Source organism: Nanorana parkeri, unplaced genomic scaffold (genome assembly GCF_000935625.1).
Source record: "Nanorana parkeri isolate BGI_ZX_2015 unplaced genomic scaffold, ASM93562v1 scaffold522, whole genome shotgun sequence".
NCBI lineage: Eukaryota > Metazoa > Chordata > Amphibia > Anura > Dicroglossidae > Nanorana > Nanorana parkeri.
In genome coordinates, this window is record NW_017306790.1 from 101,462 (window position 1) to 114,018 (window position 12,557).

General features: G+C 40.8%; 1 protein-coding gene across 1 annotated transcript in view; it reads right to left on the reverse strand.

The window, feature by feature from the left end:
- Nucleotides 1–1,074: 1,074 nt before the first annotated feature.
- The window catches only part of SEL1L3 (SEL1L family member 3), a 53,848-nt gene continuing 42,365 nt past the window's right edge, over nt 1,075–12,557 (reverse strand). The window contains exons 18-22 of the mRNA XM_018561403.1: nt 10,710–10,800; nt 9,183–9,264; nt 4,788–4,897; nt 4,289–4,416; nt 1,075–1,216 (exon numbers count right to left, since the gene is read on the reverse strand). Coding sequence (XP_018416905.1) covers nt 1,075–1,216; nt 4,289–4,416; nt 4,788–4,897; nt 9,183–9,264; nt 10,710–10,800 — 553 coding nt within the window. The remainder of the gene's footprint in view (nt 1,217–4,288; nt 4,417–4,787; nt 4,898–9,182; nt 9,265–10,709; nt 10,801–12,557) is intronic.

Consider the following 12,557-nt stretch of genomic DNA (forward strand, 5'->3'; position numbering starts at 1 on the left):
TCCTGTGGGTGACCAGCTTGCCTTGGACACAACAAAACCAGCATGCATTCATAATGGATCAATATCCAGTTTATGTGCCTGATATGGGATTTGAAGCACAAGAGTGAGCTGTAATACTGTGCTTTTTTTTGAATGCATATCATATACTGCAATATGTTTAACAAAATATGTACAGTATATTTATTATATACAAGATGCACGGCCCTGCAAATATTGTAATTGTTTTTAATAATGTGGTTCTGTGCAATAAAGAAATGTGTTTATTTTTTACATACAGTGTATAGTATTCAGTCACTTGGCCAGTAGTCATTGGCCAAGTGACTATTATTGGAATTATTTTTTACATAGCTTCCTGTTAACATTCTCATATAGGGAACATTTTAAAAAGAACTAAAGTCAAACTTTTTTAGGCTTTAGTCCTCTTTTGGGTCACAGGAGTACATTTACTAATGTACTCCTGTGACCCAAAGTCAGCATCTAGGGGGCTACTTCCTGCTATTTTCTGTCAGCGCAGAGCTGTGCTGCATCCGGGAAAGATCCCGACAATATTGTTGGGATTCACTCCCCTGCCTGATTGACAGCTGGCTCTGCCTCTCTAGAGCCAAAGCCAGCTGTGCCTGCCCCCTCCCCTGTCTCTCCCTGCAATGAGTGCTACAGAAACAGAGAGAGGAGAGGGGGGAATACCTGCAGGGGGTGGTGACTGACAATTACCACTCTCTGCAGGTAGAAGACCGGATCTTGAAGACCTATAGATCGCTCAGTTCTTGAACTATACGCTGGCATGTGACACCTGCAGTGTCACACGCCGGCTCTAAATATTGGAAGGAGTACATTTTACTCTACCAATACTTCTCCTTTAACTCTAGAGTGATCACAAACATTGGATGCTGTCATGTGATCATTTCCATAGTCAATCTACATTAGTTCTAGTTTTTCCATACAAAGTAGAATCTTACCTTTAATTGTATATATACATGTTACTGTGAACACAGCCACAAAAAGAGACACCAGCACAAACACCTGAAAAAAGGAAAGGACACAAGTTTTTACAGTGTGTAGAACAACTTAAGGCAGTTATGAAGTAATATTGTAGAGGTGACCTCCTACACGTACCATAGGGGAGTGCAGCAAGGAATTCCAGACGTCATTCACTTGTAGGTAAAGTAGTACAAGAGTACAAGGACTAATGCCCTCGTCACTGCTGTGATTCTGGCACCTGCAAAGTCCAGCACAGACATTACAGTTATTAACAATATGTTCCAAGAAGGATTACATTTATTATTGTAAGCTACGTGGAGTACAAAAAAATAATGTTATTACTGTAAAAAAGAAAGTCAATGTTATCATCTAAATCTTGTAATTTGTAAATGTTTGCCAAATCAGTCTCCTTCCCTGTCTGAAATAATTACTGCCAATAACACTCAGACAACTCAAGCACCTCCAGATCCAGGGTAATCTTTCGTAATACTCACTCATTTAAACCTCACATCTCCATCTAGCCTTCTTCCGTCCTCTCTAGGTTGAAGGAAGCCTGTCACGAGGGAAGGAGGGAAGCTACAACTGCTGATGTCTCCTTCTAAAAATAGGCTAGCTGCCTGACTGATAGTGCCATCCTTATTTAACCACTTGAAGACCAGGTGTTTAGACCCCCTTCCTGGCCAGGCCATTTTTCAGTGTTCAGCGCTGCAGTACTTTGACTGACATTTATTCCGTCATGCAACGCTGTACTGAAATTAATTTTATACCATTTTTGGGGGACAGATAGAGCTTTCTTTTGGTGGTATTTAATCACCACTGCAGGTTTTATTCTTTACTATATTCAGGAGAAATTACTGAAAATTTTGAAAAAAAAAGAAGTTTTTTTTAACATTATGTTATAAAACAAAGGGGGAGTGGGAGAGCCGCGGAGGGCGCATGTCTCGGGGCCTCATACAAGCGATCCGCCGGCTCTATAGCCGGCGGATCGCTTGTATATTAACGGGCATCGCTGACTCTTTTCAAATAGCGGGGATTTCCCGCTCTTGCGCGCCGCGCCCGTGCGGGCGGTTGTAACAGGACGTGTATACACGCCCAGTTACATACAAGAAGCTCCCGGCCGGCCGTGTATACACAGCGGCTGGCCGGGAGGTAGTTAATATATTTAAGTCATTGAGTTGCATAGTGGTTCATTTATTAACAATTAGCCGGACGGATGCTGTTCGCACAGCATTAGCACCCCTAGATGGTGAGTATAGGAATTTCTTATACTTGTCAGTGCCATCTAGAGGAGCTACTGCTGTGCGAACAGAATCCGCCTGGCTTTATGTCGGACAGAACTTTTAGAAATTAACCTAAGCGTGCACATAAAAAGCTCTTTCTTGACCTGCAAACTGCAATGCAAGTATCTCTGTTGAAGTCAGTGGGTCAGCCAGGCAACTAGCATTTTCTGGACTCTGACACTTATAATATTCTCTTTTGTATCTTGTCCATGGTGTAAATGTTTTGAAATGATATTTTGCCATTTTGAAATTCTATCTTCTTTCATTTTTATGTATGTGTATTATATGTATTGCTTATCTGTGTTAGTTTGCAACACTTACTTTATTCTATGAAAAGGGAAGAAGCACAATATATATTTTATGTTGTTTCTAATAATAATTATAATCATGGCTGGGATATTGGTCACAAGAGTTATAAGTACAACCAGGCCTGTGTTTTGGACAAACTTACAGTTTAAAAAATGGTAGAAATTAACTGTAGGCCTGAATGCATGGTACCCAAATACATATGGTGCCTCAAAATTGACTGTTCTAATTCCCACTTCTGTCAGATGCCAAAGCCTTTACTGCCCACTGAGGTTCTGGCATTTGAAGAATGACAAATAAATGATGTAGGGGCTGGGCTTAACGCTGGGACTTATACTCAACATGGGCAATGTTTAGGACCCAAGTTCAACCTTGGCCTAGAATGCAAGGCTGCTCTGCAAGTTTGGCAAGAACAAGGTAGGTGCATGTCTACATTGTTGTCACACTTTAAGGGCAGGTCAGGTTCACTTGAAAGAATGTTGAATTTACCACCCATAAAGCAATCTGGTGAAGCATCTTGGGACATACTAACGTACTTTATAAGGGTCTGCACCTTTTGCAGATACTGGATATAATTGTTTCTATTGAGCAATAATGCTACCACTAATTTACCACTATTTCTGGCCTGTTAGGAATGAAGAGAAACACATGCCTACTTGTGGTGGTGATCCTGGGACTATGTTACCACCACATTTATTATTAATAACAGTTACAGTATAGATCTCCCTTGGCAGTGTACAGCTGCTATACAAAGCCCAAAAGGTAGCATTTACAGTACATACTGTAGATGTATTGGCGCTCATTTGTCTGTATAAACTCTATGCATGGTACAATTATGAACAGGACTATGACAAAAAGCACTGACAGCTGTCCAAGGCCAAACTGAAAGTCTCTGGTAGGGTAAGGAATTCTACAATGGCTCACCATGCCCTGTAGTGGCAATATGGCCTGCAATGATAGCAGTGTTAGACCAGAAAGGTCCCCTAGCTTGTACCTCTCTAGCCAAACTAAAGCCAATACTTACATAAAACATAAACAGCCTATTACAACAAGCAGTACTCTTGATTTGGAGCCCATCATGCTCAGGGAGATTTAATGCGGGGACATCACTGTTCACTTATTAACTAGCTCACCTCCAACACTGGACTTAAGTGCTGTCTACTCCACCTTTGGGCAGAACTAATGTAGAATTACAGTGCAACCTTTTTTTTCTTAGTTTTGGATAGAATGGTGAGGGGTCAAACCCTGTTAGGTTTTTTATTAGTGTCCCCCCATTAGGGAGATTCACCCTCTTTATTTGTCCTGCTGGCCATTATAACTGAAAGTGCAAAAAAACTAACTATTTTTGGGTTGTAATCAGAACATAAATACATAAACAGATGGGAAATCTTCCAATGGAGACACTAGCTTTGGTAACCCTGCTGACCACCAGGACTTTCCCCCTTTTTGGAGGGATTTCCTTTCACTTCCTGTTGTCGAACAGGAAGTGACATCTCCCCAGTGGGAGACAGATGGCAACCAAAAGCTGGCAGGGTATAACCCTTCCTTACTCTATCTAAAGCCAAAAAAAAAGTTATTGCTTCAGTTCTACTGTAGCTCTACTAAGCTACGGTAGTATATGCAATAATAGCCATATCGGTTCTATATTACACTGACCTGGTATATATTTCACTGCAATAATAATATTTATACATTTCAGAAATAATAAGTGTCAGAAAGAAAACCTTTCATAGAGCTCTATCACAAGCGTGTGCTTGTCCCCAAACACAGATGTGCTCAACTTCAAATGTCTTAACATATATTCATGAACGGTGATTCCCTCTTGGATAAGTTGAGCTAAGTTGAAAAAGCCCTGAAACAAAAAACACAAAATAAATTCAGGCACAAAACAGAAAAAAATAATACTATGGCTAATATTAAAAAAATAGAACCACCTGGCACTACCTTAGATAATACTTAATTCAATACCCCACTAAATGGCAACGCTTCTGATGCCACTCCAAACATCCACACTGAATGGTGTTGCCAACCCAAGAAATATACACTAATGCTAGTCTTTCCCCAGAACACACATGGACAATAGTATAATACAAGAAATGGAGGCCAGAAAGCAAGATGATAACATCAGCTCAGCCTTCACCAGTAAGGTCCAAGTCAATCAACCTTGCCCTTTGGAAGGAATGCTTTTGATGAAAATCAGACTTACAGAAGGCTATGTATTACCTGAGCATCCCCAAGTGCTGCTGCCTGTGTGTACATCTTTCCTGACTCTTCCAGATCTCTATGGTGACTTTCCCCACCATAATAATACATATCACCCATCTTTAATAAAGCTGTGAAAAAAAAAAAGGAGTCATGTATGGTCCTGTGAATATTATTACTCTAATACAGAACACGACAACACTGAAGAGATAAGTATATTAATCATGTATTTAGAACATCTTTATCTATAGTAACCGTCATATTTATAAAATGCCATAATAAATAAATCCCTACCAGATCAATACAATATAAAGGGGATTATGAACAAGAAAAAGCTCCATATTTCTAACATTTCCTGGCACATAATTGGCTTTATATATTCCCTTCAGTTTACTCTATTTCACCACATTTCATAGTTTAGTGAATCAGGCCAAGGTACTTGCGAAGTTAAAGTGTATTTAAGGCCTCATTCACACACAATGCAAGCAAAATTGTATATTGCGTATATACGCGTCTATACGAGCGTCTATGAGGGTATATACGAGCGTATGTGCGTATATGCGTGCACTATTTGCATTCCCAGAATGCATAATTCCTAATGGAAATTTTAATAAACTGTACGCACATAAGCGCGTATACATGCGCAAACATGAGTATGCCCGTAAAATACGCAGAAATACACTGTTGGCTATGTGTATGGAGCCATTTATTTGCATATGTTGCATATGGTACAATACGCACGTACGCGCGGATACGCTCGTATATGCGCGGCAGTGTGAATGAGGCCAAAAGGCAATTTGTTTTAGTTTTGGACAGAGTGGGGAAGGGTTAGATCCTCTGTCCATTTTTTATTGCTGTGGGTGTCACCTCTGGGGAGATTCTCGCTTTCTATTTGTCCTTGTGACTTTTGTCACAAAGTGGGGGAAATCCTTCATCTTATAGCCGTCACCAGAACAAAGGGTAAGGGTAAATATTGCAGTAGGGACACCTGTCCAGTGACCACTGTCTAAGATGGGAGTACTCCTCACTTTAGATGATGCAGTAGATTTACTAAAGGCAAATAGGCTGTTCACATTGCAAGGGAACTTTCTCTTAGCTTAGTGAATGAGGTCAAGCTCTGCTGACTTCCATCATCCAATTATGTGCAAGCAAAAAATATTTTTTTTAATTTTCCATGCACGTGATTGGATATTCATTGCAAAGCGAATATTCACCACATTCACTAAGCTAATGGAAAATTCCCTTGAAAAGTGAACAGCCTATTTGGCTTTAGTAAATCAACCTTAGAGTCTTCATAGCAAAAAGTGAAGGGGGATCTCCCTAACGGGTCACAGACAGCATAATATAAGCTGACTGGCGGTTTCAAACCTTCCCTACTGTATCCAAAATAAAAAAAAAAAAGGTTTCAGCTGTTCATACACTTTAAATATCAGCTATTTCAGTTTTTTGTAATAGTGGGCTACATCACCAGTTGGCTCATCTTATTGCACATAAATGAGACCACAAAGCCTTTGGCTAGGTGTCCCTTTCTGGCAGCTAGATTCCTCCATTATTTCTCCATTTTGTATTATGCAGAATCTTATCCCGGAAGTGTGACATACTCATCTGATTTAGTAATAATTGCAGCTTCTGGTAAAGACATCTAACTAATGGAGTCCTCCTGACGTACACAGTATGGGTTCTATTCACGAAGCTGCCGAAGGATCTGGCCGATCCTTTGGCTAGCTTTGGCCCCATAACCCCTTCGGTTCAGTAGAACCGAAGGGGTGCTGTACGGGCTATTCACAATAGCCCGTGCAAACACTCCCACACGTGTAGTACTGCGTACACAGGTCCTCATGGCTTCAACCGCCTCTGCGGTCTTCGGCGTTTCCTCCCCCTTAGGGAGAAAGGCCACCATGAACGGTACCCTGTGTCAGGCATAGCCCCATTGCGCACCTACCCTCCTCAGATGGTTACAGCCACGATACAGTCCAACATCACACTCCTGTAGAACCCCACCTTCTCAGAGGTTGGATGGAGAAGAACCAGTCCACACAGATAGTCTTTCTGTTGGTTTTACTTGAAGGTATAAACAGAACAAAGTATACGTTTCAGCCACCCCCGGGTGGGATGACGGCACAATTCTTGTTACTTGCTAGGTATTACCATTTAGAGAGAGAGAGGTACATCAGCCCAGGTGCAGCCCAGAGTCCAAGACTTACTGCGGCCAAAGGCCCACTGGCAAATATGCGGCTTAGTGAATAGACCCCTATGTGACCTTCAACTACTCTACAAATTGTGATTCTTCATGTCAGCATCAGCAAACAATTACAATATCATCTGGCTTTTAAATCAGAGGTGCAAACAAAAATTCATAGGATCGTTGCTACATTCTAATACAAAATGGAGTCGTCTGACTCTGGCTGGTAATAGTTTATTGAATCCCTAGGTAAGTGTCGTAATACAGGCTTGAAGCAAATAAACAACTATAATAGAAATTTGATGAATAGAAAAAGTGATATATATTTTGTCTAAATGTACATTGTGTTTAGGGTTACAGAACACATCCCTTTTGGGGAATATCTGTAGCATTTTTGCCTTTAGAAAAGAGGATGAACAGCCAGGTCACCCAATAATGATTATTTTCATAAAGCCCTATGATGTATAATAATGATTCTATTGGATATTATCAATGTCCTTCAGTTTTAATCAGGATTAATGTAGCTAATGATCACACGTAAATATAAAAGACAAGGCACATAGCTCCACCTAGTGTCTGTGAAAAGGCATTGAGCATCTTTAAATAAAACCATACCTTAAAGGAGAACTATGAGGTGAGTGATTTTCACTCATCCTCATAGTTCGAGCCGACCTGTGACAATGAAACTGTCACAGGTCGGCTCAGTAGATGGGGAAGTGAGCGAACACATATCGTCGCTCGCTCACTTCTCGATCCTGTCCCTGCAGAGAGCCGTGACTGTCACTCACGGCTCCCTGCAGGGATTCCCACCCTCCCCGCTCCGATCCTCCAGCGCTGACTGGAGGAACGAATGGGGGAGGAGCCGGGGTACAGCTGGCTCTGCCTCTAGATAGGCAGAGCCAGCTGTCAATCACGCAGCTGGGTGGATCTCGACAGTAATGTCGGGATCCGTCCCGGCTGTGGCGGTCTCAGTATAACGCAAGCTGTAGCTCGCGGTATACTGAGCTTTTGGTCACGGGAGGACGCTAGTATATGTCCTCCCGTGACCCTGAAGAGAACTATGGGGAAAAGCACTGACCCCCATAGTTCTCCTTTAAAGTACAGTATAAGTCAATACCGCGCAATTAATGAAATAAGTTTATGAATATAAAAAGAATGATTCCAGCTCAACAACACAACTGTCCCAAAATAACAGGGTAAAAATGTAATTTAGTATACAAAATAGATGTTTAGGTGACAGGATGGCTAATCAAATCCATATGTTCCCTTTTTTTAAACTAAATATATGGCACAAATTAAAGGCAGTACATTTGCAGTTAATGATAATAAAAAACAGCAACCAATCATAACTGATCTCTTATCTGTTTAGAATCAGCTACGGCACTGCTACAAGTTAATACACTATGCCCTTTGCTTTATTAAATAAACCTACAGACAAATTGTTCACTATATAAAAGTATATAAACTGTATATATATATTCACTTTATTTTATTTTTTATATATAATCTTCGCCATACGGAAATGCAGAATAAAACTATGTCTACAGATGTTAGCTGTATCTATGCTTTGTGTGTGTTGTTAGAAAGCATGTTGCAGGTTAACTGACTAAAGGCAAATAGGCTGTTCACTTTGCAAAGGAATTTTCCTTTTGCTTAGTGAATGAGGTAAAGCTTTGGTGACATCAAAACAAAAGGTGAGAGTAAATATTCCAATGGGGGCACCTACTCCAGTGACCATTGTCTAAGATGAGAGTATCCCTCACTTTAGAGAGGCCGTGAATTGTTTTCCTAAAGGCAAATAGGCTTTTCACTTTTGCATGGAAGTTTTCACTTAGCTTAGTGAATGAGGTGAAGCTCTGCTGACCTCCATCATCGTGTGCAAGAAAAAAAATATATATTTATTTCATTTTACTCGCACATGATTGCATATTCTTTTGCAAAATGAATTTTCACCACATTCACTAAGCTAATGGAAACTTCCCCTGCAAAGTGCAAATCCCCATTTGCCTTTAGTAAATCAAACCCAACTGAGTCTATATTTTGTCAGAGCTGTTAGAAGAGCACACCTTAGACATGGCTGCAGATGCAGCACAGTACCCTATGGCAAAAGGGCAAATATGTGCTATTAGGCACGTAGACAAAAAATAAAAAGACTGTTACTTGACTACTACATTGTGTAAAAATGAATTTAAAATAACATATATTCTATAGCATAAAGTATAATAAATACCCACCATATGTTGATGGAGTGGGCTGGTGTGCTGACAGATTATAATACCTCAATATGCAGGTATCTCTTAAAATTGCAGACAGCTCCTAAAAACATAAACATATTTATTATTTGTGCAAAAAACTGAATGCTGCAAATGTGCCATGGGTGTTTAACTAACAGGCATCTCCTATGTGCATATATACTGTTGCTCTGTGGTTTGGGGCAGAGGCAAGCTGTTCACTACATCTATGTAAATGGTCTGAATCTACAAGGAAGGGTGAGAAACTCCATCTGAGTTGTTGGGGGTTACAGTGAGGGGTGCTGAGTGTGGAACAAGTACTTCACACTTAAGCCACATTTTACTTCCCTGTGTTTTAATAATGTATGCTTGGAAAAGCAGTTTACCAATGCATCTTCCATAGGGATTAATGGTACTGCTATTAAAATGCATTAAAAAAATACAACAAATGAGCAATGCAAGTGTGAATGGGCCCATAATGTGTCATGTGAGAGGGTATGGTTGTAGCAACTGCTCACATTCCTTTAAAAGAAAAAGAGATATTTGTTTTGGATGGACAGACCACTCAGTTGAAATAAAATAGACCTATAATGTTATATTAGACACGGCATTTGTCACTATGAATCTGAAAATGCTACAATTCATTCTCAGCGCAATATCAATTACGACAGAAATCCTCTAACCCCACAGAGGGTGGCAGAAGTAATCAAAACCAGGACCACCAAAGGCCCAGACCTGACACTGGTGCAGGAATTTAGGTCTATTTCTAACCCATTGAAAGCATTTTGTCATATACAACACTATTTCATATATAAACCTTTGTTAAATTTTGGCATTCGCGGATGTTGTTCATTTAATATAGAAACATGGTGACGCTTTATAAAAGACCTTGAACCATGGACTCAAATGTGTATGTAATTATGATAGAAAACTTTAAAAATGATAGATTTGAATGCTAAATCTATATGAAAAGCGACTATAGCTGAAGCAAAGTAATTTATAATAGCTAATCAAATTATTTATTCAGTGGAGTAAAAAAAAAAGATAATTAATGGATTGCTACTATGGTGTACTGGACTAAAATGATATCAGCCTGCCACATATTGGCAGGGAATAAAGGGCTGACCATTCTTCTGTCAGACACCACATAAAGGACACCCAGGTAGCAGATGGAGGAGAGCATCCAGTCTTGTTTGGGCTTCCTCATGGATCAATCAGAAGCGTAAATTTTGTATTTTAAGGGCATCACAAGCTCTGTTGTCACCTTATAAATATTTTTAGGCCAAGTCAGGTTTACTTTAATAAGCTTCACAGGATTTTATGCAGGAGTGACATCCCCTGAGAGTGAAATGACTGCAGTCTGCCCAAGCTTATTATAGAAAGTGTCATTACGGAATGACTGAGCAGACTATCACTCATGGGCTCCAATCTCTCTGGACATTAAGAGATAACCCTGGAAAGGGAAGCATCTAATGTTTAATTTCTGTGAGATGTATTTTAATGAAAAGGGAATAATCTGGAGATACGTACAGGAAGTTCCTCGCAGAGATATGCCACATTTGTCTGAGATGATTCAATACCCGCTTCTGCTGCCAAGATGAAATGCAAAAAAGCCTCATTTCTGTTGAAAACAAGCAAACAAATTTAAATATTAATTCTGAGGAAAAATGTCAGACCATGCAAAACACCACAATGGGTTTTGTTTGCATTATCAAAAGAAAAGAGTCTGCTGTCTAATTGGTTTTTAGGAACAACTCACATATTTTCTTTAAAGGCACTTTTTACATGTGAATATAGTTGGCACCTTATAGAGTCTCAATCATGGAGAGAAGGGGGGCATATTGCTGCAGGTATGAAATGCAGACACCAAGAGGAAGTATTCCTCCATCTCCCCACCCCACCACAGACACACACATTGTGACTGGCCAGTCACAATGATGGGCATCTTCAGTGGCCAACAGAAATGCGAAGGAGGCTGGAGAGGGCAGGCAAACCTCATGCTGACTCGTTGCCAATTACAACAGCATACATTTTGGTTGTGATAGGAAAGGTTGAGAGGCTGCTGTGGATATTTTCGGGAACCTCTAGATACCTCCACTTTATATAGTATTTTGCACCTTTTCATGCCAGTGACACAGTTTCTTTATGGATCTCATCCCACAATTTAGGGTATCAGGGTTTTTACCCCAAGATTTAGGGGGCCCCAATTCATTACTTTGTTTTACACTGGCTCTGGTTATCACTTATTTTCTTATAAGTTCTGATCATAGCTTGCAAAAAATACCAATGTTTATTTTAATTAAATGTGTCTTTATTATATTTCCAAATATAACAAAGCAAAGGGTGATATTACATAAGCACAGGGAAGAAGGAGAAGAGCATAGCTAGAAGCAGGGCTTAAAATTTCAAGTCCTAAGCTACTAGCCAGGCCTTAAAAGTTACTCGCCACCAGTTTCCCCACTTAACACCTACCCTGCCCCGGCCTTAACTCCGCCAGTTCAGCGGTGTGATGCAGAGTACAAAGATCAGTAACAACGCACAGTACAGAAGTCAGTGGTGCAATGCAGAATACAGAGGCCAGCTGCTGCTGCAACGGCCAAGAGGGGAGAGATTAAGTGCTTGCGGCGGGGGGGGACGTTTGCAAAGGTATCAGAGAGGCCCGAGGGGCAATTGCTACCCTGCCTCCGGGCCTAGTCCACCCCTGGGCCAGACTAATCCAGCATAATAATATTATGTTAATCATAATATGAGTGCCCCACTCAATATGCCCCTTGCATGCAAGGGGCATACTGAGTGGGGCAACTCAGATTAATAACGTCCAAAAGATGTGGACTGGGAGGGGGGGCTCTTTAATACTGCTCTGATCACACCGCTGAGCGATCGATCCCTCTCTCTCCTCCTGACCTGCTTCAGCTCCACAAAGCGGGCACTCAGAAAGGCGGCTCTGATCACACCTGTCAGCGTTCCTTCTCTCTCCTCCTGGCCGCTGCAGCTTCAGAGCGGCTGGGAGGAGAGAGAGGGAGCGATAACAGGACGCACCCCATGGGCGAGTGGAAATTTTGAGGCCTGGCTAGAAGTATATAGAAACAAGACACTACACTGTAGATAAAGGAGTAAGAGTCCAGTCTCCAAACAGGTCTTGTTTGCCTGCACTTGTTCTCACCATTTTGCTGAAACTGTCTGCTTTTTGTCCTGACAATTGTCTGTGGACTTACACGACTCTAGAATTTGCTAAGCTTGTTAGCTGACTGTCTGCCATGGTGACTCAGTGGGTCCACCAAAATCCATGACAAAAAGTCACCGATTGCTGGAGATACACAGATTGGTGTCACACACATTCCATTATATTATTGAGAACTTTCCACTATCCATTTTATA